Source organism: Phocoena sinus, chromosome 20 (assembly GCF_008692025.1).
Source record: "Phocoena sinus isolate mPhoSin1 chromosome 20, mPhoSin1.pri, whole genome shotgun sequence".
NCBI classification, from domain to species: Eukaryota; Metazoa; Chordata; class Mammalia; order Artiodactyla; family Phocoenidae; genus Phocoena; species Phocoena sinus.
In genome coordinates, this window is record NC_045782.1 from 36653224 (window position 1) to 36679587 (window position 26364).

The window sequence follows — 26364 nt, forward strand, 5'->3', positions numbered from 1 at the left end:
GGCTGCTTCAAATAAAGATTAATTTGTAAGGGTTGATAAAATTAAGAAGCTTAAATTGCTTCTATATCCTAATAATTTAAAATTTTATAGACTCGCATTTTTCATACAGTAAAACTACTTCAGTTTCTTGTAATTATCACAACGCTTATTGATTAAACGCTGAATAAACCATTTTCTAATGAAGTACACCTGGTTCCATAGAAAATACCAACTAGCAAAAGGACAGGGGTCTTTCCTTTGAGCTAGTATATAAGAGAGAATGACTAATTCATCAGATTAAGTCTAGACCTTTTAGAAATCAGTAACTTTATTTACATGGATGACAATGGCTCCTGCTCCAAGGCTCCTATCACAGTTGGGTTCTTAGGGCCTGAGTAAGATACAAGACTTCCTCTCATTTCACTTCGAGAAGCAGCACCACTATTTACATACCAGAAACCTGGGAATTATCCTTGACTCTTCCTTCTTCCTCCCCAGATACGTTCACAACACAGAGAAGCCACTCAGTAAATACTGGTTGAATTAAAGATTAACAAAATCAAGCCCCTGAATTTCTTTCTTACTCCATCTTCTCCAAGCTACTAAATCATTTTTGCTTGGAGAGTTAGCTTCCCGACATCTTCTCTTCTCCTTTCCAAATTATGCATTCTCCACACTGCGGCCAGACTGAAATTTTTATCATATAAACAAAGGAGTGACTTGATCTGGTTTGTAAGCCATTCAAGGGCTTCCCATTCTTAGGAAAATTTTAATATGGCCTACAAGGCCCTCCTCGGTCTGGCCTCTACCTACTTTACCAGGCTTAGCTTAACCAGTGCCCTCCCCTCAAACTAATTATACATATTTCTCCTTCAGAGTATTTATTACCTTTACAATAAAGTAATTATTAACACAATACAATACACAATGTAAACTAAATGAATCTTATTTCTAACAATGGATCATAAAGTGAATCAAACATTATAGCTCTCAGAATTTCCAAATTCACACCTGATAACCCCCTTGCTTTCAAGAATGAAGGCAGAAGTGACACTTAAAAAATACTTCGCAATTAAATGCAATGAAAGGCTTAAAGTTAAGATTTTCCTAATCAGTGTAGATTTGTCCTCCAAACGCTGAACTCTGCCACTAAACTGATTATCAGTCTTTCTAAGAGCTAAGAGGAGAGTCCCTACATAGTCATCTTGTCTCATTGTGCCTACAAAAGACCTATGAAGGTTTTAGAAAAGGAAAAAGAACTAATATCAAGGACCTACTATGTTCCAGGCCCCCTATGTTACTTAATCTAAATAACAATCTTAACACCTCATTTTATGGATGAGGAGCCAGGCTCATAGAGGTTAAAAAACTTGCTTGAAGTTACACAGCTTACAAGGGGCAGAGCACAGATTATTTATACCCAGGTCGACTGATGTCAAGTTCCACATTCTTTCAACCACACTTCAATGCCCCAAAGATGATTCCAACTCTAAATTCTTCAAGCATTAAAGATACAACCTAACCCGTCTTTCTCCAAGCAAGAACATGGAGACCCTAAAGTACAACATTACCCCAACACTCTATCATTACAATTTGGTTAGTGTTTTTACTTACTGGATTGAAAAGTGAAAAGTAAACAGTCCTTTCCTTACCTTAACTTCTCCAGCCATTTTATCAACTGCAAATCCCTCAACTGATAGCTGAAAAAAAAATGGTTTATAAATAGTAAGAACAGCTAAGAGTTTAGGAACAAACTTCCATTTACCATAAAAACAAATCATTCCATTCTTTCCCAACTTCAGTTTATTCTAGAGGGTACAGGATGGGTTATGGAGAAACTCTTTAGTAAAGCTAATAACTACTTAAGGAAACTCTTAAAAAGCAAAGGCCAGGGCTTCCCTGGTGGCGCAGTGGTTGAGAGTCTGCCTGCCGATGCAGGGGACACGGGTTCGTGCCCCGGTCTGGGAAGATCCCACATGCCGCGGAGCAGCTGAGCCTGTGCGTCCGGAGCCTGTGCTCCGCAACAGTGAGAGGCCTGCGTACCGCAAAAAAAAAAAAAAAAAAAAAAAAAAAAGGCAAAGGCCATAATCTATGGGTCTAGTGAATCATGGATGTTTCTCAATAATATCCATGATAAGCAAGCTACTCAAAAATGTTCACCTACCTTTATTAGTCTAGATATTAAGAATCCTCCCTGGTAGCGATTATAAAGTTCTTCCCAGTTGTCTTTTATGAATTTCCAAGCAGCCTTCCTTCCATGCTTACTGCCTCCAGCCACTCCACCAATTACTGATACAGTGTCCTGTGGACGTACCTCTTCCTAAAAAAAGGAAGAGAACTAAAAGTCTACCATATCCAGAACATCGTCTGCTGCCAGAAAGGGCAAATGCTGTTGAGGTACCCAAGTAATCCCGCTGAAGACACTTATTGTTTTAGGAATAACTTGCACCAGAAGCTTCTAACAAAGAGGAGAATGTTCAACCTAAAGATCAGCCAAATTGAGAATGAAGCACTGGGATGGGTACAAACAGGCTGCTCAATAAATACTTGCTCTAGGGTAAAGAAAGGAAGAGACAGAAAGTAGGCACGGGGATGTGTCAGCTTTCCAGTTTATTTCCTCTCCCAACTATTCTGATTCTCACCACTAGAGGGAGATACAGTGATTAGTAACAAAAGCTTATTCCAGTCCTCCAAGAATGAGAGGGAGCCTTTAGTCTAGGGTTAAGGCAGAGAATACTAAATCAAGGACATTTGCTACAGATCAGTGGGTAACAACTCCCTCTAAAAGCAGTTTTCATGGTAACTTACTGAAAGTGCAAACGTGAGGACTTTTTGAATCAATTCAGGTGAAAGAGTAGCCCCAAGGACTCTTTCAATCCGGTTTTTCTCTTCCTGCATATCTGCTTGTTTGTGAAGCTATAGTGAAAAAATACAGATAGAGATAATTAACTTCCCCCCCATTAAGGTGAAACTTTTGCTCTACATTCTCATTGGCTAAGACTGCAGGATATGAAATTAACAAAAGAATATTTTTCAAGATGTTTGGGCACTAAATTTGTCGTGTGCCCCTACAGTAAGACACTAGGTGTAAGTGCTTACTGTATGAATAGCTTGTCATCAGTTCTAAGCAGTTCAACATCAAGATCTAAGGGGTCAACCTGTCATGACCAATTTCTTTACTCATTGATGTCTGACTAATGTTCTATGTTAGATGAGCAAAATAATAATTACTAATACCACTTCAATTTATAGTATTTTTCACTATATACAATAGTGAAAAATATAAGATGCATTATTGAAAGTAATATTTTAAGAATGTTTGATGACATAAACATGCTCTTGATATATTAAATGAAAGAAGAGAGACAAAGCAAAATGATTCTAAATTTTTAAAAAGTTAATGTGAAGGGGAAAAAACACTTGAAAACACATCAAAATATTAACAATAATAATGGTCTCTGATCAGTGGGATCATCATATTTTTTAACTGCAAAAGCAGCACATGCTGAATGAAGAATATTAAGAAAACAGAAAAGCATAAAGAAAAACCAAATCAGAAATAAGATCATATTATACATGCTATATTTGTGACATTTTAAAAATTACAGGTAAGTTCTGTTTTCTTCTTTATACTTTTCTAGTCTCTAAATCTTCCATAGTGAGTATACCAAAATCTTTATTCATAATTAGAAACAAAATATTATTATATATTTTTAAAAATTAGAACTACAAATGTATATGAGATACTTCTCTAGGACAACTTAATTTATAGACTCTCTTGACCTTTTTTCCCCTCTGAAGATTTAACACTGACCAGTGTCTGGAGACCCCATCACAGCTCCCAGTTTCCTCTTCCTTTCCTTTGGACTCTTTTGAGCAGCAGTGTAGTAAAATAGATAGGAGGTCAGAAGACCTGGGTTCTAGTCCCAGTTTTGCCTCTAACTAGCTGTGTGATCTTGACTAAGTCCTTAACCTCTCCGGGTCTCAGTTTCCCCATCTGTAAAATGAGTGGGGTGGACAGATGATTTCTAAGGTCCTTTTCAGCTCTAATACTCAAGGTCTGAACTCTGGCTTTTAGGAAGCATTCCCCACCCCACCCCCTGGAGAACCTGTTACAGGAGTCCACTAGATGGCATCATAACACCACATTTCAAATACACTTTGAATCAAAGTTATTTATCCTGCTTCATTATTCCTAAATTACCAACAGAAAACTGTATTCCTCACCTCTCATCAACTGGTTTCTTTCTTTTTTTTAAATTTATTTTATTGAAGTATAGTTGATTTACATTGTTGTGCTAGTTTCTGATATACAGCAAGTGATTCAGTTATACATACATAATAATAGTTTGCATTTGCTAAACTCCCAATCCATCCATCCCTCTGCAACCTCCCCTGACTGGTTTCTTGAAGAACCCTGATTCTGCCTTCATTAGAGCTCTTTCACTCTTCATTAGAGCTCTTTAACACAAGCTGAATCACTGTGAGCTCCCTTGTGTTAGATGCAAACATTTATTAAATAAACATTCTAGTATAAATTCTTAAAAATATGCCATGACATGAAAATGTCTCAGTACCTCTCATGAAAATTTCGGAACCCCTATTTTTCCCACACCTTTATGGAATAGACAAAAAATACCAAGTACTTCATTTCATATGCAAAGAAATACATGATTTATAGTGCATAGGTTCACAGAATATTAAGAATGAGAAGGGACCTTAATGTCATTTAGTTGAAAGGTAAACCCGAAGTATTTTTTTATGTTATTAGAAAGGAAATCCTTATACAAGATAAGTAGTTAAAGCAATACAGTTTGAGATGTAGTTTCTTAAAAAAAGTTTATAATATATATATATTTTAAAACATTCTAATCATTTAAATAGGATTTGTTTAGAACTAAAATACTAGAAATTAGATTTGCAATTCTGATCCACTTAGGATAAGAAAAGTATTCTGATTAAGGGTAGAAGTATTAAAGCACATCCCATTCCTATGCTGTTTGTCTCCCTAAGTGCAGATCATTTAATGAATGGGTCTGATAGATGATTTGGGTATTTAGGCACATTTTGCACATTTTATTTAATGGTAATAAGTAGAATCAGCTCTCTCCACCTCTAATACAACCAGATTGTCAAGTTATTTCTTAGACTAATAACTGCATGGACAAGGACTGGAGATAGCACTTGTTCCACAGCATTAGGACTTTCAAACAGATCACTGCCATTATAAGGACATGGAAAGTTTTACCTATATTTTTCTAAGTTGGAGTTTAATTATATGCCAACCACCCTGGGAAACTACAGAGGCTGTGAAAGCAAGTGAATTAATTTCCTGTCCATTCATAAGAGGCACTGGCACAGACCAAACCCTTGAGACACCTAATCATCTATCCCTTTTCTAAGCACAGAAACAAACCTTTTGTATAAAATGGGCAGAACCCCAAGTAAATTTGCATTGATGGGAAAAGTTTTAAGAACTTGACTTTTTAATCAAAATTAACATTTCGGTATTAAGATTTAAGATGCATAAATTCGTGAGTAAAAAAAAAAAAGTGAAAAAATTAGATGACTTTTGGCACTTGTATTGGTAGTACAAATAAACATATTATATATTTCTCTCACAGTTTCCTAATATTTGCATGTCTACAGTATGCATATCAGCATGTATTTCTTTTGCCAGGACTTTTTTTTAACCACTCAAGCTCATACTCTCTATGTCAATTCAAATTAAAAAGCAGAAAATGGGAGCCCTTTCTAAATTTACTCACCTTCAGCATAATGTCTAAGGTAGTGCCATCACCATGCTTCAAAACAGTCAGATAGACCTACAAGAGAATACAGGAACAGAAAAGAAGGCATCTGATTAAATGTAACTTGTTCCAAATATTCTAACGTTAAGAAAAGACAGAAAGCAAGTCAAAAAAAATTGTGTGGATATTACATATTAATACAAATTGTGGCAAGGATCTAAGAGCCCACATTAACAACCAGAAAGGTAGATGGCAGGTAGTAAGTAACAGCAGAACACACCAGTCTTTCAGGAGAATGTGCATGGATAGTCAATCACCTTTCAGTACCCTAGTGCAGACTGAGAAGCTTGACATCAATGAGAAGCTGCCTACAGACCTCGTAAGTGGTGTATATTGAAAGAATCAGGAGGGACTTCCCTGGTCACAGTGGTTAAGAATCTGCCTGCCAACGGAGGGGACACGGGTTCGATCCCTGGTCTGGGAAGATCCCACATGCCGCGGAGCAACTAAGCCTGTGCACCACAACTACTGAGCCTATGCTCTAGAGCCCACGAGTCACAACTACTGAGCCCATGCACCACAACTACTAAGCCTGTGCGCCCAGAGCCCATGCTCCGCAACAAGAGAAGCCACCACAATGAGAAGCCCGCGCACCATAACAAAGAGTAATCCCAGCTCGCCGCAGCTAGAGAAAGCCCATGTAAAGCCAAAAAAAAAAAAAAAAAAAAAAAAATCGTAATAAAATATCTTAAAACAATAAAAGAATCAGGGGACTTCCCTGGTGGTCCAGGGGTAAAGAATCCGCCTTGCAATGCAGGAGACGCAGGTTAGATGCCTGTGTGCCACAACTACTGAGCTCGCGTGCGTCAACGAAGGAGCCAGTCTGCTGCAAACTACAGAGCCCACGTGTTCTGGAGCCCCCGTGCCACAACTAGAGAGAGAAAACCCGCATGCCACAACTAGAGAGAAGCCTGAGTGCTGCAATGAAGAGACTGTGTGCCTCAGTGAAGATCCCGTATGCCACAAGTAAGACTCAACACAGCCAAAAAGTAAAAAAAAAATAAGAAAAATAAATAAATAAATAAAGGAAAAAAAAAAAAGAATCAGACATGATTTGTGAGTCAATACTTAGGTCATTTTTGGTTACTATTAAATACATTCCACACTACACAGAATAATGAAGTCACCTAGAAATCAAGGTACTTTATTATGAAAACCTACCGGACTCCTCAAATCAGCGGAGAGAATCTGTTTCCCTTCCACATGGTCCTTAAACCGACGACGGGCTTCTTCTAACGTTGCCTTATGTCCTGCCTTCCCTAGTTTTCCCAGAACCAAGCCCCTCAGGAGTGCATCGAGATGACCTGATTGAGAAGTAAAAGAGATATAGAACTACTTAAAAAGCTTATTTTTACAAATATGCCACCTGGATATCTTATAATTGTGTTATACCATGTCTACAGTCTTGAACAAACAAAATCAATTACCTTAGTACTCGAGAGAACACTTGATTTAAATTTATCAAATAAGAATGAAATGAAGTGCTTAACACACTAGACAAGCAAATATGATGCCTCTGTCTATAGTTACAATGCCAACTTGATTTACTAAATGTTCACTCCATCTAGGTAATTACACTAATAAGAATTATGTGTGAAAGGAACGACTTAGATCATGCAATTTTGACCCAAGATTTAGAGAAAGGTCACATATAGAACTAGTATGCTGGGTACATTGAAATCTTAGATTTTTTAAATCAGAATCTGATAGATTACTCCGAAGATATGCAGATGGCCAATAAGCTATCACTGGCCGTTAGGGAAATGCAAAACAAAACCACAAGATACCACTTCACACCGATTAGGATGGCTAGAATAAAAGAGACAATAACAAGTGTTGGCAAGGATGGGGAGAAATTAGAAACCTCATACATTGCTGGTAGGAATGTAAAATGGTGTGGCCACTTTGAAAAACAGTCCAGCAATTCCTCAAAAGGTTAAACACAGAGTTACCGTATGACCCAGCAATTCCACTCTTCAGTATATACCCAAGAGAAATGAAAGTATTTGTCTATACAAAAACTTGTATACATATGTTCATAACAGTATTCCTAACCGTCAAAAAGTAGAAACAATCCAAACATACATAAACTGATAAATGAACAAAGAAAATGTGGTATATCCATATAATACAATGGAATATTATTTGACTATAAAAGGAAATGAAGTACTGATACATGCTGCAACATGGATGAACCTTGAAAACATACTAAATGAAAGAGGCCAAATATAAAAGGCCACACAGGGTATGATTCCATTTATATGAAATGCCAGAACAGACAAATCCATGAGACAGCAGATTAGTGGCTGCCTGGGACTGAGTTGCCAGGGAATACAGAGTGACTGCCAATGGGTATGGAGTTTCTTTTGAGGGTAAAGAAATTGTTCTGGAATTAGATAGTGCTGGTGGTTGTACAACACTGTGAAAAAAGACTGAATTGTATATTTAAAAGAGTGCATTTTGTGGTATATTGATTATACCTCAAAAAAAAATAGTTAACCTAGCATACAAACTGATGGACTGCAACAGCACAATGGACAAATAAATTGTGGTATATTCATACAATGAAATAGCACTCAGCGGTAAAAAGGATGTTATCTCTAGAACATTATACTGAGTGAGGCAAGCCAGATAAAAGAATAGACTATATAATATGATTCCATTTATATAAAGTTCTAGAAGAGACCATATTAATCTAGGGTGAAAGAAGTCAGAATAGTGTTTGCCTGCAGGGGATGTGAGGGTTGGTGGGGTGGGTAGAGTGGCAGGGACTGGGAAGCGGCCTGAGGGCAACCTCCTGTGGTGATGGAGATTTGTATGCATTTGTCAAGTCCCTGAATTGAACATGCACAATTTACCATATTTAAATAGTAACTCCATAAAAAATACATTTAAGAAAACCGTAAGAAATCAATAGGTAACACGATGCTAGTGAAGGTTCTTATAAGAACCAATTTATAATTCTGGTGCTGATTTGCTGTGTTGATACAGGCAATATTTTTATTATTTTGCTATGTTTGATTCTTCTATCTGTAAAGCTGGGAAACTAATGACATTCTATTTCAAAAAGGTATTTTTTAGTCCCCAAAGTTTCACATATTATCATCATGAAAGAAAAGTGCAACATCCACCAATTTACCTGCATCTGTGTCCATATACTTCCTGTCTTGTTCTTATGGATCTGCTGTATTCCTACCTAAAGCCAACTCCTCCACTTGTGCAATGGATCCTGACTCCTCTCGATTATTCAGCCATCACTCCAGCAATTACCTCTCTTTCACATCATGAATTTTTCTATTACTGCATCATTTTCATCAGCACAAAAACATAAAGTCTCCCACTTCAAAAAAAAAAAAAAGCCCCCTTGACTTCACATCTCTCTCCAGACTATCCCCTTTTATCTGATCCTCTTTTTAGCAAAACTCCTTTAAAAAGTTGTCTAAAAGTGCTGTCTCCTTTTCCTCTCTTCCCTTTCTGGTGTTGTTCATCACCACGCCACAGAACTTGGCCAATGCAATCAGAGCAGCATTTGTCACAGACGATCACTTCTCCCTCTCTACTGCTTCTTTAAGGCTTCTGGGACACTCCTCTCCCTCCTGTCTCTCCTACCTTATTGTCCAGTCAATCTCCCTTGCTGATTCCTCCTCTTCTACCCAATCTCTAAATCTTGGACTGACCATGCCCTCATCCAATCTTATGGCTGTAAATACCATCTATGCGTTAAATGTATCTATTCAGCATGGACCTCTCGGCATGGGACTCCCCACTTGGATGTCTAAAAGGACCTCAAATTTAAGATGTCCAAAACCAAACTGCTGATTCCCTTTTGTACCCAAATCTGCTTCTACAGCAGTCTTCCCCGTCCCTGTATATGGTAACTTCACTCTTTCAGTTCTTCAGGCCAAAATTTGATGACTCCCCTCTTTCTCTCCACCACACAGGGCACCACCAAGTATTTTCAGTTCTACCTTCAAAACATACCCAGAATTTACTACCTACAAGTGCTACCTGCAACCAACACCTAACTGGATTACTGAAATAGCTTTCTAACTTGTCTCCCTGCTTCCTCTTTTGCCTCCCCTGCTACAGTCTGTTCTTCACACAGCTGAGTAAATAAGTCATGTTCCTCTGCTTTAAACTCTCAAATGAGTTGCTCATACCACTAGATGTGAAAGTCCCACGGGTTCTATAGGAGCTGATATGCTTCCACCCTCCTCTCTCCCTCAGTTTCTCTGTCCTGACTTTACCAGCCTCCTTGTTATTCCTTGAACATCTAAGCATGCCTCTGCCTCAGGTCTTTTGTACTTGCTGTTTCCTGTTTGGACCATTTTCCCACTAGATATCCTCACAGTTCTCTCCTACAGGTCTCTGCTTACGCTCAAATATCACCTCACTAGTTTTCCTGCATTTTCCTGTGCACTCTCCATAAAATAGTGGCTTACTACTCCTTTTACTCCTGATCTACCCTACCTAACTTTATTTTTCTTCATGATACTTGCTGCCACCTAAAATATTATCTATTGAACTGTTTGCTGTGTCTTCCACTAGAATGTAAGCCACACAGAGTGATTTTTTGTTCACTGTTATACCACCAGCTCCTAGTATGGTACCTGGCATTTACTGGGTACATAAATATTTGTTGAATCAATAAAAGTAAGACATAGAGCTCTAGATAATTGTTACTATTGTTCTTATTGTAAAAGACTGCCAGAATAAGAAGGGCAGGAGGAAATACCACCTTCAGTTATTAGCATATGGTAGAAAATAATTATATTTAAAGCCCTGTAATCACTATTCCCAACATTTAAATGACAGCAAAAGAGTAAATACAGGATTACAGAAATAAAGAGGAGAGGATACATGTAGAAAGCAAATAACTCCTTTAATTCAGAAAACTGGCCCCTGTGTCTCTCAACACCTTTTCAAGCTGTACATAAGGTGCCTGGTATTTATGGTAAAATAATAAATAAAATAATCCAGAATTCCCTTTAGCTTTTCTTTACTAAAAATGGGCCTTTGGAACTTTGTGAAAGACTTCTATTTCCACCATTTGCTCTGTGCATATATCATATTTAGCAACAAATACACATAGCCACCACTGTTTTTATGTAACTTCACCAGGAGGCTTAAAAGTCCTAAGTCTTACTTTCTAGTTAGCTGAATACACAGTAACATCCAGCAGACACAAAGATGATGCTATTGTTATTGTTAACCACAGCTGAGTAAAAAAAAGACCAATTTCTGATCAATTCTTTCCCCATTCAGTACATCCATTACCTTCTCCAGGCTTGGGGTCCCAGCCCAGTCTCTCCCCTATAGGTGAAAAGACATCTTTCACAAACTCCTGGATTTCCTCATAGAAGTCTGTGTGGGACAAGAGAGTTGAGAGAATCCCCAGGTTACAGCTCAGGTCGCTCCATACAGTATAATTGGGCTCATTCACAAAAGCCTCCATGACTTTTAGAACCTCTACAGTGCTAATGATTCCAGCTCGAGCCTGGGATAGGAAAAAACATAAATTAATCTAGTCTTCAAACAAAAGCAAAACAAAAAACACAAGCACGTATTTTTGGCATTATCTTCTGCTAGTTACTCATCCCTTAAGGAAGAGACTAGACTATATAAGCTCAGACTACTACAGAATTTTATAAAATAAAAACTGTATTATGACACCACTCCTTACTTTTTTGCTATTTATAGAAGAGCCACTTTAAAAAATTGCTAGAATTCCACCAATTTAGAAAAAGAAAGAAAACAGTTAACGTCCTATTTCTATTCAGTTTCCGGGGTCTTGGCATTGTTTTTTATTTTGAAAATTTTCATACTTTCAGAAAAGTTGCAAAAACAGTTGGGGCTTTGGTTTTTGACAGAGGCGCTTTCAAAACTAGACCTGCAAACTATGTCAACGTCAGCCTGTCCTTTACTCATTTCTAAAAGAAGGCAAACTGGAAGGCACTACAAATTCAGTCCTTTCAGAACTGACTAACAGAGTTAGGAAAAAGAACTTCTGTTACAGCAGCCAACTGCACAAACACACCACTCTCCTGGGACAGGTCTCTCTCAGCAATGAAATCAGCAGATGTGAGGTTTTGTGCATCAATGCTAATCTGTGTTTATACAAAGGAGGAATCCAAAACCAGTTACTGCAGAGGGGAATGAAAATTTCAAGTCCAATTAAAGGAACACTAGGAGGAATCTGACAATTTTATCACAGAGACATCTAGAAATTATCTAACCTATGTTTTGGGGTCATAAAGATAATACTACTAATTGCTCCTTAAAATTTTTTCTGGAACAAAGCTAAATATAATTCTAAAGCTAATGGGATATTATAATTTGAATAGTAACGGAATGTTAAAAAATTCTACTAGACTTCCCCTGCAAAGTACAACCACTATTTTAGAAAAATATAAATCACTCTGAATTATTTTTAAAAACTACATAAGTAGAGAAATTTCTTCAAGGTTCATATCTATGTGTGTTGAAAAGAATTTTTGCCTTACAAAGGATCGTTTAAGTATAGTTGCAAAAAGCTGGCTTAGGAGTAATAAAATGAGATTTGTTTCTGGTAAATTATATAGGTTCAATCTTGTCATGTTAATTAATAATTAGTCATTTGCTTTGGTACTAAAGGCATTCAACCTTCAGGAAGAAATATATTCTTCTAGTTATGTTTCAGTCAGGCACTCCAGGAAAAACAAAATCCTTTAATCAACAAAATCCATCATACTACTGGAGGCTCACCAAGGAGAAGAGGTCATTCTGTAATCCAAGTCGATCCACAGGGGGCAGAGAAAGGTCACGAATGCCTGGTAATAAACTTTCCAGCATGGCTGAGCTGTATTGGGTCCGATAAAACCCAACTGTTCCCAGGTTTAACTGAAAAGATATACAACAGGTATTATTAAGGAGATGCATTTATTTTTTAAATCAATTTTTTGTAGGTATGAAAGAAGTTCTAGTTTTAGTATATCTGGATGAAAAACAACAAAGATCATTTATGCTAACAGACAAAGTATTAAAATGAAACAACATATAAAGATAGTAATCAGTTGTCAAAGATGAATACAGAGGCAAAAGAAAACAGAAACTTGGCATAGTGGGAGGCAAAGTGAGCGACAGTGAAAAGAACATGGCTGAAAAGGAGGATATAATGCGGCTAAGTTTCTATTTCTAATTTCAGTGAATGGTTTTCAAGTTACAGAAAACATTTACTACAAAATAAAAATACTTGGACAATAAAATCTCTGAGGAAGACTAAACCTTTACAAATACTGATCTAATGAGCCCAGAGCCTCAATAGAATAACAACTGTCAGGTCCTAGATTTTAAAGAATTACATGGAGTTAAAAGGCAATTTCATATGATTTTTGGAGTGAGGTAATCATTGACTATCATTATTTTCTATAGGCTATTTACCAACAGTCAAAAATATTTTTGATAATATTTATATGCAAAGTATTTTAATGATAAAATGACAGTATAAGATATAAATATTTTGGGCTTCCCTGGTGGTGCAGTGGTTAAGAATCCGCCTGCCAATGCAGGGGACACGGGTTCGAGCCCTGGACCGGGAAGATCCCACATGCCTCAGAGCAACTAAGCCTGTGCGCCACAGCTCTAGAGCCTGTGAGCCCCAGCTACTGAGCCCGCATGCCACAACTACTAAAGCCCGTGTGCCTAGAGCCCCTGCTCTCTGCAACAAGGGAAGCCACCGCAATGAGAAGCCCACACACTGCAACAAAGAGTAGCCCTCACTCGCTGCAACTAAAGAAAGCCCACGCACAGCAACGAAGACCCAACACAGCCAAAAATAAAATAAATTAATTTTTTTAAAAAGATATAAATATTTTTCTATTTATATATATTTAAGTCACTTCACATTTCTAATACAGTAATTATTTTATTGATTCCCTTTATCTTTTACTATAGGAATAACACCTTTGTTTACCTAATTACAATCATAGTGGTTTTTCTTATAAGAAAAATTTCATATTGCTACATATGTTCCAGAATGTAATTTAAAATGGTAATATAGTATTCCACTGGGTATATTATAAAAATATATTTAAAAAATTAAAACAGAGGGAGAAATAGTTCTGCAAGCACAAAAGCCTGAGACAATGTATAATTCCTATTGGGAACCTATAATTGGGAGAAAAGTCTGTAACAGATACTTTCGTTATGAAAGGCAGAGTACAGAATAATGAAAAATAATATTTACTGACTCTTAGTGTTGTGAAATGGCTTTAAAACACCAGCTAAAAGTAATTTCACATTTCAGTGACACAAACTGATTATTACATGTCTGATCTCACTTGATTACAGTTGTACATGCACAATGACGACACATCACTGAGTTAACATGTCATTACAATGACAGGGCAGTTTGAAGTTGAAAGACTACAAATGTTTTGGTTAATGTGACTTTATACATAGACTACTAGTTTTTTCCTGTTTAATCCTATCCCTTTGTAACTGCTTATTGACCACTCCCTTACCTGACATAAAGGCAAATATCTAGACAATATTATTTGAAAGTTGGCCCTAAATTTCACACAAGAAAGTTCAGAAATGTTTTTTTCTTTTCAAGTCCTAGTCCAAAATGAAGCAGTAGAATTTAGAGCCAGCCATAAAATGAATAAAGGAAATGAAAGAAATAAATCAATTTAGGTAAGATAAAAATGGCCATGTCATTTCTGGACTCACCTTCACCCATTGGTCTGGTTTGACATCTTTTAAAACTACATTCATCTCTGGCTTGTCCATGAGAATCTTCATTTTGGCATGGCTGGAATCTTCACTAGTAGAGATTGTGATAGGAACCATCCACTGGGGACAGTCTTCTCCTTAAGCAAGAGAAGAACAAAGAGGAAACTTGAAAAATAATTTCTCACTGGGAGAAACAGAAGGTAAAGTAGAGAGAGAGGCGTGGTGTCTCATGCATGGGTTTGAATCCAATTGTTAAGCCAATAGCTCATTTTTAATGGTACATGAACTCTTCCAGGTAACCTGAATAATAATAAGGAAGAGAGAATTTACTAATGAAATCACAATAGCCTATAAAAAAGAGAACACTGTGTTTACTTGTAGAATCACAAATACAACAATTTTAATTTAATTGTTGTTTTCCCTTTTCAGAGCAAAAGAAATAATGATTTTACTAATAAGAGACATTTCGAGTGGGTTAAAGCTCTCACATAGCATTTAAAAACAAATTCTAAGGTGCAGGGCTTCCCTGGTGGCGCAGTGGTTGAGAGTCCGCCTGCCAATGCAGGGGACACGGGTTTGTGCCCGGGTCCGGGAAGATCCCTACATGCTGCGGAGCAGCTGGGCCTGTGAGCTGCGTCCGGAGCCTGTGCTCCGCAATAGGAGAGGCCACAGCAGTGAGAGGCTTGCGTACAACAACAACAAATTCTAAGGTGCAATTCTTAACAGGTATATACACTGCTGAGAAACTGAAGGGCTGATTCTATTTCTGCAACAGATAGGATACACCTTGGGAGCTGCTGGATTCGAACACTGAGGAGTCACATCTAAAAGCCAAAGCTTTTGTAAGGCAAATACATACACTCTCTTAGGTACTATACAGCAAAACAGATTTTGCATTAAGATGCCAAACAAAAGAGAGTCATTGCCCAGTACATTAATGAAACTATCTTAATAAATTATATAGCTTTATGCTATCAGGCTAAACCACAAATGAAAATTCCCTCCTGACACTGGGATAATTCAGGTTTTAATAATGCCTAGAGCGGTCACAGAGTATTGGAAAGACCTGCAAAACCTGTCAGTCCTACAATGCAGATTGCAGATATGTGCAGAAAACAGCAACTGTGACACTATTTATTTAGATAATAAACATGTCACCTCACTTGTCAGACGTATTTATTAAGAGTAACTCTCAATGCTAAGACTAAGGGTTGAAGGCTGTACCTCTTAAACCTAGTAGAGTGCATCATCATTTGGTGGGCGGAACATGAAAAGGCATTGGTGATTCTGATACACCCTTCCCCCTCTTGGGAACTACTATTTTAAAGGAAGTGAGAAAGGTGCAGGAAAACAGTTTACTTCCTGATTTTTCAATTCGTCTTTCATTCCCTGGGTAGAAGAGTCTATTGTCGGGCTTCCCTGGTGATGCAGTGGTTAAGAATCCACCTGACAATGCAGGGGACACTGGTTTGAGCCCTGGTTCAGGAAGATCCCACAGGCCATGGAGCAGCTAAGCCCGTGCGCCACAACTACTGAGCCTGCACTCTACAGCCCGCAAACCACAACTACTAAGCCCAAGTGCCACATCTACTGAAGACCACGTGCCTAGAGCCTGTGCTCTGCAACAAGAGAAGCCACTGCAGTGAGAAGTCCACGCACCACAACAAAGAGTAGCTCCCGCTTACCACAACTAGAGAAAGCCCATGTGCAGCAACGAAGACCCAACACAGCCGAAAATAATTAAACAACAACAAAAAAGTCTAATGTCATATAGAAATATTTGAAAAAGCAGAGTTGAATGATAGTTAAGGGTATAAACTTAAGGATTATAAACTTATATAATCCAACTATTTTGTTTGAATTCCTACTCTTTGACTTATTATACAGGTTATCTTGCACAATTTAACTTAGTTAGCTATGCCTCAGCTTCCCTATTTGTAAACAGAAATAATATGACCTACCTAATAGGGTTGCTGAGAGTATAAAATAAGGGTCAGTTATAGTGCTTAGCACAATGACTGGTACATAATAAATCTAAATAATCATTGGGCTTTATTTATTTGCTTAGTTACTTACTATGCCCAAGAATTAAAAAAAAAAAAAATTAGCCACAATGTATACACTTGGTACACAAATATACCAAATGTACTTAGCACACGAGTGCATAAGACTTAGTACACAAATGCATACCAAGTCTTCTTTTAGGGATTAAGGTTAGAGACATCACTTCTTGAGTGTTCCTATACTTCTTCATTCATTATAGCCCCCAATAACACACAGAGACATGGACTTTCAAAAATCTAAGAATATGACACTACTACAAATACCCCATGAATCTCCTGTTTTGATTTCCTAGATTTCGTTTTTATTCTATTACCATTACCTTGTTTCTGTTTAATTCTATTAAAAATATTTTTAAATGGATAATTATTTCTTATTAGTTGGAACACTATGGTATGGTATCCAAACTCACTGATCAGCTCCCACTCATAGCCATTTGCTTACCAACATATGGTCCACTGGCACAGAACTTCCTTTGGGACAACCTCAGTAGTCTGTCATCTTCTTTCTAAAGAAGCAAAACAAAATAAAGGCTGTAGTAGCAACACTTTTTTTTTTGGAGGGGACGACATCTCTGTGACAAAGTAGAGGTGAAACCATATAGCCAAATGGCTCCTGAATATACAAAATGCAATGGTGATAAAGAGCATGATACTACAGAATGGTAGAAAAGTCACTATTTCGCATTAAGGCCTCAAAATAACAATACTCTAAAAATTAAAGGCCAGGTGCTATGAAATATTGCTCATGTGAAGAGATATGTATCCAGATAAGAACTTCAAAGTGTTAAAGTTTTCAAAAAGGATACATAGTTAACCTTTATGGAGGAAGGTTATGTCTTCAGCCTTTTCTACTTCCAAAAAGTGGCAACATTAAATTAGCATGGGGACTCAATATTCAGAATTCAAATTCTGAATTCAGAATCCAAAGTCATTTTTAGAACAACTGACAAACATGAAAGCAGCACACACCTTGTTTCAAAGGATGAGCTTTGCAATGAAACACAAAAAAAAGTCGGGGAGAGGTACTGCAAAGAACTAAAAAGCCAGAAGCAACAAAGGCAAGTACATATTTTTAAAAAACTACTTCAACAATATGCAATCTTTTATTTAGTTATCATTTGTTACTATGCCCTAGACATTTTAAATAATGCAAGATAAAACAATTTTAAGATCACTTAAATCAAACACTAAATTGGGTCAATGACCTTTATAAAGGGATAAACTGCAAGAGACAGAAATGAAAAACTAAAAAATTTGAGTGAGGAAGCAATGGCCACTTTGATGCCATAAAGAAACTACTAATGAACTTAAATGCAGATACTACATCACTGATGAATTATGTATCACATAGATTTCCTTGAAAAAGTTATTAGGTGACTTTTAAATTGATTCAGAAATAAAGCAAAAATATTTCAATTTAGGGAATATAAAGTAAGATACAGATCATAATCAAGATACAATGTTGCAGAGTTCTCCTATTTGTAAAAGAACTGAGCCATAGACAGGCTTTTTATTGTAATGTAAAATGGAGGATTAGTTTGGCTGTGCTTGGAGACAAAAAAAAATGCAGAGAAAAAGTAAGATCTTGAAAGTAGCTTGATGGAAAAGTTGGCTGAGTCTCAATAACATTGGGAGGAAGTGGGGTATTAGTGTCCTCTCTTCTGATAAACTAGAAAGAAACAGAATGGTCACAATGATAGCTCACTAAAGTTTTAGATATCCTTTCTCACCAAATATGATTAATTGTGTTCCCTAAATTGCCTTTTCAAATGCTTGCAGCCAATCTAACTGAGAGGTTCTCCAATGTATATACTTTATTGCCACATTGAGCCTTTGTAAAATATTAGCTTCATGGACAATGCAGAACCACAAGGACAAACACATACCTAAAAAAGAGCTATGAATCCTCCTCCCTAAAAAAGAATGGAATTAATTCCCTATGCAGCTTATAAAACCATGGCAAAGAAATTTAAGAGAATGATTTCATAGTTTCAAACAATTAAACTAAGTTAAGACAAACTTTCTGGTATGCATTATAGGTTGATGTGTAATTCTCAGTACTGTTGGAGGACAACTCATTTTGAACTACACCTGTCTGAATTCAGATAACAGTTCAACTAATATGAATGCAATTCTAATCAAAATCACAATGCCATCCAACATTAAAAACTAATTTTAGGGCTTCCCTGGTGGCGCAGTGGTTGGGAGTCCGCCTGCCGATGCAGGGGACGCGGGTTCATGCCCCGGTCCGGGAGGATCCCACATGCCGCGGAGCGGCTGGGCCCGTGAGCCACGGCCGCTGAGCCTGCGCGTCCGGAGCCTGTGCTCCGCAACGGGAGAGGCTGCAGCGGTGAGAGGCCTGCGTACCGCAAAAAACAAAAAAAAACAAAACAAAAAAACCCCTAATTTTAAAGAATGATATTATAAACGGGTGTTGAATTTTACCAAATCCTTTTTATGCAACAGGTGAGGTCATTATGTGGTTTTTCTAATTTGATTCTGTTAATGTAGTGACTATGAGTCAATACATTGACTGTTTTTTAATATTAAACCAACCTTGCATTCTCAGAATAAACCTCATTTGGTGATTTTAGAACTATATCAACAAGGTTACAGTGTTTTCCTTGGGGACAGTAAGGGCAGACAATATTTTGTTTTCTACCATAAGCATGTATAATTTTAAAGACATGGGGGTAAATTGTTTGGTATAGACATAATAAATCATTGAGAAAAGAGTATAAGGGCTGGCTTAAATCTTACCTAGAATTCTTAAAGGACAGAAAAGCAAATTTGATAACACTGACTGAATTTCATTTAATACAATATCAGAAAAACTGAAGGACTTCTTATAAGTTTACCTGTTCCGCTTCCACATAAATGAGAGGGAATCCCATTTGTTTGGTCCAGGTATTCATCACAGCGGCTATAGGTTTACCACTGGCATTTTCTAAACTTTCCCAGAGATCCTCTAGAAGATATACAAACAATGAAAATCTAAAATGTTTCCATTTTTATTTTCCTAAACAAACCAGAAATTTTATATAACTCTTGACACTGCAACACTGACCAATTTTGTGGTTCTTTCAGGTTCAGGAACAGTGGGCCAAATTAACGTTCCCCTTGCCTTCCCATTAAGTGAACTCTATGGTCTTATATTCTAAGATGTTCTTAATTGTTCCAATTTATTAAAAAATTACAAGTTATAAACAAAAGACAAACAGGTGAGTTCAAACAAGAAGAAACAGAAACAAACAAATGGAAACATATTCAAGGTCAATACTAAACAATCATTCACAAACTTAAAACTATTATACCCATTCAATTAACAGAAGTTAAAAAATACTCAATGCTGATGCTGTTTTTGACCCATATGGTCAAACAACTCTGGTGGTAGAATAAGCAAATCAGCAGTACAATGTGGTACATACTATAACAGGGGCAAGAACAGAGAAAGAAAAATCCAAAGAATAAAGGCTTCACAAGAGGTAAACTTTTGGTCTGCAGCTTGAAGAGGAGTTGTTCATTAGACAGTGGGAAAAAGAGCATTCCAGGTAGACAGAATAAAGGTACAAAGAGGAAAATAAAAAGGAATTCGCCGGCGGTCCAGTGGTTAGGCCTCTGAGCTTTCACTGCCGTGGGCCCGGGTTCGATCCCTGGTCAGGGAACTAAGATCCCATAAGCTGTGCAGCACGGCCAAAAAAAAAAGAGGAAAGTATAAGAAATGACAGAAAATGTCAGTACAGCAATACGTTCAATAAGCTGAAGACAGAGGCGCATGTGTGGGAGCAACAGGCCATGAGGCTAAAAAAGTAGGCAGGGGTTGAACTGTTCAAGACTGTATGGCTAACAAAGAAGTATAGACTTTATCGTGAAAGGTATGTGGCATCTCAAGTGTTTTTAATCAGTAGGGTGATGTAATTAGATATTCACTTTAGAAAGATAACCCTAGCTAGCCTCAGAGTGAGAGATGAAACTGAAGAGAGTGGGACAAGGCAAGTAGTAAATTAGTAGTGAATTCCAGGGCAGAGATTAAGAAAGCATAAATTAAGGGCGGGGCGGAGACAGTAACCAGAGAGCACTACAACTGCTACAAGAGGATAAAAACCATGGATGATTAACGGGAATGTATTTGAACTGCCAATTGTCTTTCATAAGTAACAAAAACAAACCAAAAAAAGTTACATGGTACACCCTGTACCAGTTACACTTTGGTAAGCTAAAGTACGGGCCATGAACTAGTAGCACTGGCTTCACCTGGGAGTCTGTTAGAAATGCAGACTCTCAGGCCCCACCCCAGACCTATACTAATGACATTACACAAATCTTGTATTTTAAACTATTTTTGTTCACTAAGGAACTCAGCTTCACAGTCAATCAACTATTACACCTTTATTCTTCCTTTTGACTCTAATATCTAATAGACCATCATAAAATCTTAAGAATTTACTTCATTGAAAATCTGTAGTTCCACAAGTTCACTCCTACAAATGGTTAATTTGCAGCTATTTTAATGGCCAATGGTCAACGGAGGGCAACAAAACCCACAAATCATCAAAAAGAACAAGCTCTGGTAAAGTAAACAGAACTTTTCAGACTCTTTAAAGTGAGAAAACATTGAGCTGTGGAAAGCAGACTACTGGAGGATGACCAAAAGGATAATAGGTCCTGATTCATGTTGTTGATCCATGATGTAACACATCTTCAAATAAGTCGACTCTATTTCCTATCCAGCACATGGAAAATTAAGTATTTAGAAAAAATAAAATGTCACACTCTAGACAGTATGCCAACACTTTCTCTCCATTTCTATCTCAAGCTATTAAAGATTACCTGTGGCAGCATTCTTTTGTTGAAACTTGGTTAAATACATGTTCATTCCTTTCTTAAAGTCCTGGGAAAACACAATTTTTAAAATCCAGGAGAGTCAGAACTTAGAATTATAGTATATTTTGAGTATATAGTACTCAAAAACTAATTTACTCAAATTACTTGACTGTTAGATTTACTAAAACACATGTATCCCCCTAATGTCTACTACCCTCTGTTTAAAAATGCATACTCTTTGCCTTCTACTTTTGCTTTTAAGTTTTATACCAGACTTCCACCAACCCCCAAAACTTATTTGCATCATTCATCTCAGAGACCAAAATAATCAGCATAAAAAGAAATAAAGACAAGCCAGAGTACTATCCTTATAAATTCTAGAAAAATTACTTAGGAACTTAACCTAAATAAAATCAAAATAATCAGCAAAAAAGAAATAATAATCAAATAATCAGCATAAAAAGAAATAAAGACAAGCCAGAGTACTATCCTTATAAATTCTAGAAAAATTACTTAGGAACTTAACCTAAATAAAATCAAAATAATCAGCAAAAAAGAAATAATAATCAAACAATCAGCATAAAAAGAAATAAAGACAAGCCAGAGTACTATCCTTATAAATTCTAGAAAAATTACTTAGGAACTTAACCTCAATAAAATCAAACTTTTTTTTTTTTCATGCAAAACTCTGTGGCTTCACCATAAAAGAATGGAAGATTTTCTAAATTGCTTTTTTACCTTATCCCCAATGTAGTCATGTAGCATTCGGATGACAGATGCACCTTTGCTATATGATATAGCGTCAAATATCTCATCAACTTCAGAAGGATGGCCCACACTGACCTAGCAGACAGTGTGATTCAAGGTTATGACAGGAAGCAGACAGCCTGTAATACTGAATTACATAAAAAGCTTTCTAGGAAAACCCTTCTAAATCAGAAGATACTTTTTCCCTTTAGGTGACTCATAATGTGTAACTGTTTAAAAGGGTTTAATAATTAATACTAATAAAATAGAACATATAACACAATCCCCATCATCTCTTAGGACCTGGGTTCCAATCTTGGCACTGCTTTGCTCGGAGGCAAGTCACTATTGATCTCTTTGTGGGTAGGGAAGTGAGGGTAAGGAAGGGAGAGATGAAAACCATTTGACGTCTTGCACTAATTGTAATGGTTTACAGTTACACAGGACCCTGGTTAAATATGTCCAAGTAGACTCTAAGTCTAGCTCTTTAGAGGCAAAATTTATACAGATAAACTAGTTGAAATAAGGACAGGCTAAGTCAAAAGAATTAAAATATTTATATAAAAACAGATAATGACAACAATAAAAAGTATGTTCAGAATTTTCTCTGAAACAACAGAATCATACTACCCAACAGCTATGGTTCCCCCACACTATTCAATAAAAATCTATTTAGTGAATGCTTATGGGTACAGAGCACTTGCTTCTACAAAGATCATAGATGTTTAAAAAGGAACATAATTAGAACTTAGTATTGCTAGAATTTCAAGAATGGAAATATAAACTACAAAAGTAAATGACATCACCCATGCAATTTTCTTTTCAAAGTCCTAAGTATCTCCATAAACAAATTATATATTTTATTGAAAATGAGAGCAAAGGCCAATGACTGAAAATTATGTCTCACTTCAATAGGATGGCTGTTATCTAAGGCATCAAGCTCCTGGGCACGTGTGTAATCAGCAGAAACAAACTGAGTCCAGATATCATACTCTGGGAAGCAGTGGTCTACACACAGATATTCAATCCATGATGCAAAGCCTTCATTTAACCAAAGATGAGTCCACCATTCCTAAAAACAGAAGATGGAAATATATTAAGAAAACAAGATGCTTGTCACTCCACTAATTTAAAAAACTCATATGTCCCTTCCACTATACTCTAAAGCTCTTAATGAACTGAAATTCATTTCAAAACATTTAGTGAATAACTCACATCCCTGAACAAAAGAAATGCCAAGAAAGGCCAACCTGGTGACACTAGCATTATCACCACTGCTAAGTAACTTTCTGGTACTGAAGGTAGAAAAGGAGGAAGAAGGAGGATGAAAAACACCCTAAATATGGAAAAGGGGAAGAGAGCGCATAAATATAGGCAAGAGCCTACCTACACTGTCATATAAAATTTAGTTTAATAAACAGTTCTCTTAAAAACAACAGAAAGCTTATCAGGACCAAACAAGGAAAACTAGAAACTATTTCCATAATGACAGGGAAAAATCGCTGTTGATTGAAAAGTTAAACTTTTAGATAAACAGAAAAGCAGTACTGCTTATATAAGAATTATGTGAAATTAACAGAAATGTCATGGCAGTAAGTAGTTCAGTAACGAATTGGTGTTTAAACATTTATGAAATATAAAATTCTCATCTGTTAATAAGAATTAACAGTGGAGTGGATAAAGAATATAATGGGTCACAGACAAAATCAACTTTTTGAAAAAGAAATCAACTTTTTAGAAAGAGATTTCAATCTAATTTTCATTAAAGTTGATTAAATCTCTTATGAAAAGAAAGCAATACTATATGAATTCAGGACAAAGGACTAATGCAATGGTGAAAAACAAAAGGGCATTTTAAAATTCTGAAAAGATCAAATATTTTCAATATCAACTGATAAATGGCTATCTGTCTATATGCTTTGTGCACTTATTTAACTAAAAGCCTCCACTGAGATAAGCTGGTACAAACCTAGTAATTTTCCAACTATCTCTAAGCCTTTGAATTTTGGTTAATGAAACAAGTGACATCTAATAACTAGAAGTTGCTCCAATCCAGTAAAAAGTTGTTTAAAAGCAAAATGAGAATGCACACATTTCCCCTACTAAAATTTATTACTGGAAGTTTAAAAATAAAATCATGAAAAATAAAGTTTGTTCAACACTGAGCAAAAAAATTGTTTGGCAGCAACAAACTTGCTGCATTAGGAGAAAAGAATGTTTCTGACATACTGAATACAGGTACTAGTATACTTACTTCCAAATAAAATTATATTTCAAAAACATTTTTTTTACCCCTAAGCAAAATTTTAAACATCCAAAGCAAAAGGGAAGGATTTACTTTCAAGGGCTGACTTTCTTTACAAACTCTCTCAAATATGTAAGAGTTGCCAAATGTTTTCCTTTCTTGCTTATTTTTGTGACATGTGGACTCAACTAATATCCAAATTGGGCTCTGCTCTTTGGCAGCCTAAAATGCCATCAGGGAATCTGGCTGGCTCCAGAATCTCCAGTTCTTTCTTTGCAGAGGCACTTCTAGTTCACTTATTAAATGCTGGGCTCCCAAGCTCTAACATAGTTGGCTGCTATAGATAGTACTTATTCAGAGTAAGAGGGAAAGGTCAAGACTAGAGAACAGAGATCATTTACTGCAAACATTATAATAAACAAGAACTTCAATAGGACAGTTGGAAATTTTAATATACTTCACAATTATTGTTTCTTTGCTTTCATTTCTGTCAAATTTCAACTTAAAATTTCAGGCAATGAAGAAAATGACCCTTAAAAACATTTCAACCTAATCAAGGATAGTTTGTCATTTATCAGGTTACTTTACAGCTAGTGAGCTACATAATATATATGACACAAGAAACTACAATTAGTCTGAATCTCACTGCATGGAATCTCTCTACCTAAATGGAATCTCTTCCTTTCACCCAAATTAGTATCATGACTTCCCCCGCTTGCAGGCAGTATTTAGAACAGTTTAGGAAGTATTTTCTGTTGAATAAAGATTATCTATATGCTTTTGATCAACAAGAATATTCTGATAAACACTTCAAAGTGGACCTTTTAAAATAAAGTTTTTCAATCAAAAAACTACTTTTTTGGTACAACATTCCAGCCAAACCTGAAATACTATGTAGACAAAAAAAAAATGCAGCAGGAAAAAAAATAAATATATTTGAGCACTTAAAAATATTAAATACCATAGTAACAAGATTTCCAAACCATTGATGGGCGAGTTCATGTCCCACAACCAGGGCAACCCACTGGCGTGATGAAGAACAGGAGTTTTTTGGATCAATAAGCAATGCAGTCTCCCTGTGTTTAAAAAAAAATTTTTTTTTTTAAGTATTACAACCAAAGCAGGCATGCAGAAGTGGGGGAGGGAGATTCAAACAGTAAATAAGATGGTTAAGTTAGGCTTTAAAGATGTCAAGAAAACATTTCCTCAGAGTACACAGGATAGAAAAAGTTCTGGGAAGATTAAAGACACCACTCCAATAGAATTCATAACAGAAGATCAAAGATGTGACACAAGTTTAATTATCAGTTTGTTTATAGGACAGCTGCCTGAAATTTCAGAAAAACTTTGTCTAAAGGATTAGGGATTATTGTGCTAGACAGAGAGAGAAGACAGTCCTTCCATTAAAAGAAGGGGAGCAGAAAGTGGGGGGAAGATACATTCCACAGTCCTAAAAAGAACACTGAGCAGGCTGTCCAAAACTTAGCTCACTGAAGAAGAAAACTGAAAGTAGAAGACAAAAACTTGTTTACAGACACTGCTTTTAAAATTATACAACCTACATGTTTGTATTGTAGGTTGTATACATGTCTACATTACATGTAGACATGTAAAAATTTGGCCAGAAGATATTAAATCAAGGAAAGTTCTTCAAGCTGGATATATAACTATGTAACTACTAGAAGGAAGAGAAGGCACCGAAATGAGAAACTCAGCCAAAAATACATCTACAAATGCTACTAATGCCAGATGCTCACTTTAAGATCTTATACTCCAGAGGGTGTTCATCTGCATTCTTGACATGTTCAAGGAAGTGGGGGGAGGTAGGAAAATTTATGACAGATCATAAAGCAGAAGCTACTGAACTGTACTTAGGAGTGAAGCTCTCATGAAATCAGTGATTTAAAAAGATAAGGCAGGGTAATACATCATTAACATACCTATAAGTAACAAGGCCCCAGTTCTCCATGGCACCTTCATAAAA

General features: G+C 36.5%; 1 protein-coding gene across 4 annotated transcripts in view; it reads right to left on the reverse strand.

Annotated features, from left to right (window-relative positions):
- NPEPPS (aminopeptidase puromycin sensitive) overlaps positions 1 to 26364 on the reverse strand; it is a 98411-nt gene that overhangs the window by 2119 nt on the left and 69928 nt on the right. For 3 of the 4 annotated variants that reach the window (XM_032615899.1, XM_032615900.1, XM_032615902.1), the window contains 15 exons: positions 26321 to 26354; positions 25342 to 25456; positions 23043 to 23207; positions 22127 to 22231; positions 21395 to 21455; positions 19423 to 19532; positions 17007 to 17070; positions 14499 to 14638; positions 12534 to 12668; positions 11067 to 11286; positions 6951 to 7093; positions 5748 to 5804; positions 2788 to 2895; positions 2144 to 2299; positions 1632 to 1679 (listed from right to left, as the gene is read on the reverse strand). In XM_032615899.1, the coding sequence (XP_032471790.1) occupies positions 1632 to 1679; positions 2144 to 2299; positions 2788 to 2895; positions 5748 to 5804; positions 6951 to 7093; positions 11067 to 11286; positions 12534 to 12668; positions 14499 to 14638; positions 17007 to 17070; positions 19423 to 19532; positions 21395 to 21455; positions 22127 to 22231; positions 23043 to 23207; positions 25342 to 25456; positions 26321 to 26354 (1661 nt within the window). Of the gene's footprint in view, positions 1 to 1631; positions 1680 to 2143; positions 2300 to 2787; positions 2896 to 3414; positions 3977 to 5747; positions 5805 to 6950; positions 7094 to 11066; positions 11287 to 12533; positions 12669 to 14498; positions 14639 to 17006; positions 17071 to 19422; positions 19533 to 21394; positions 21456 to 22126; positions 22232 to 23042; positions 23208 to 25341; positions 25457 to 26320; positions 26355 to 26364 lie in introns of those variants that run through there. The other variant, XM_032615901.1, reaches the window with a different exon arrangement.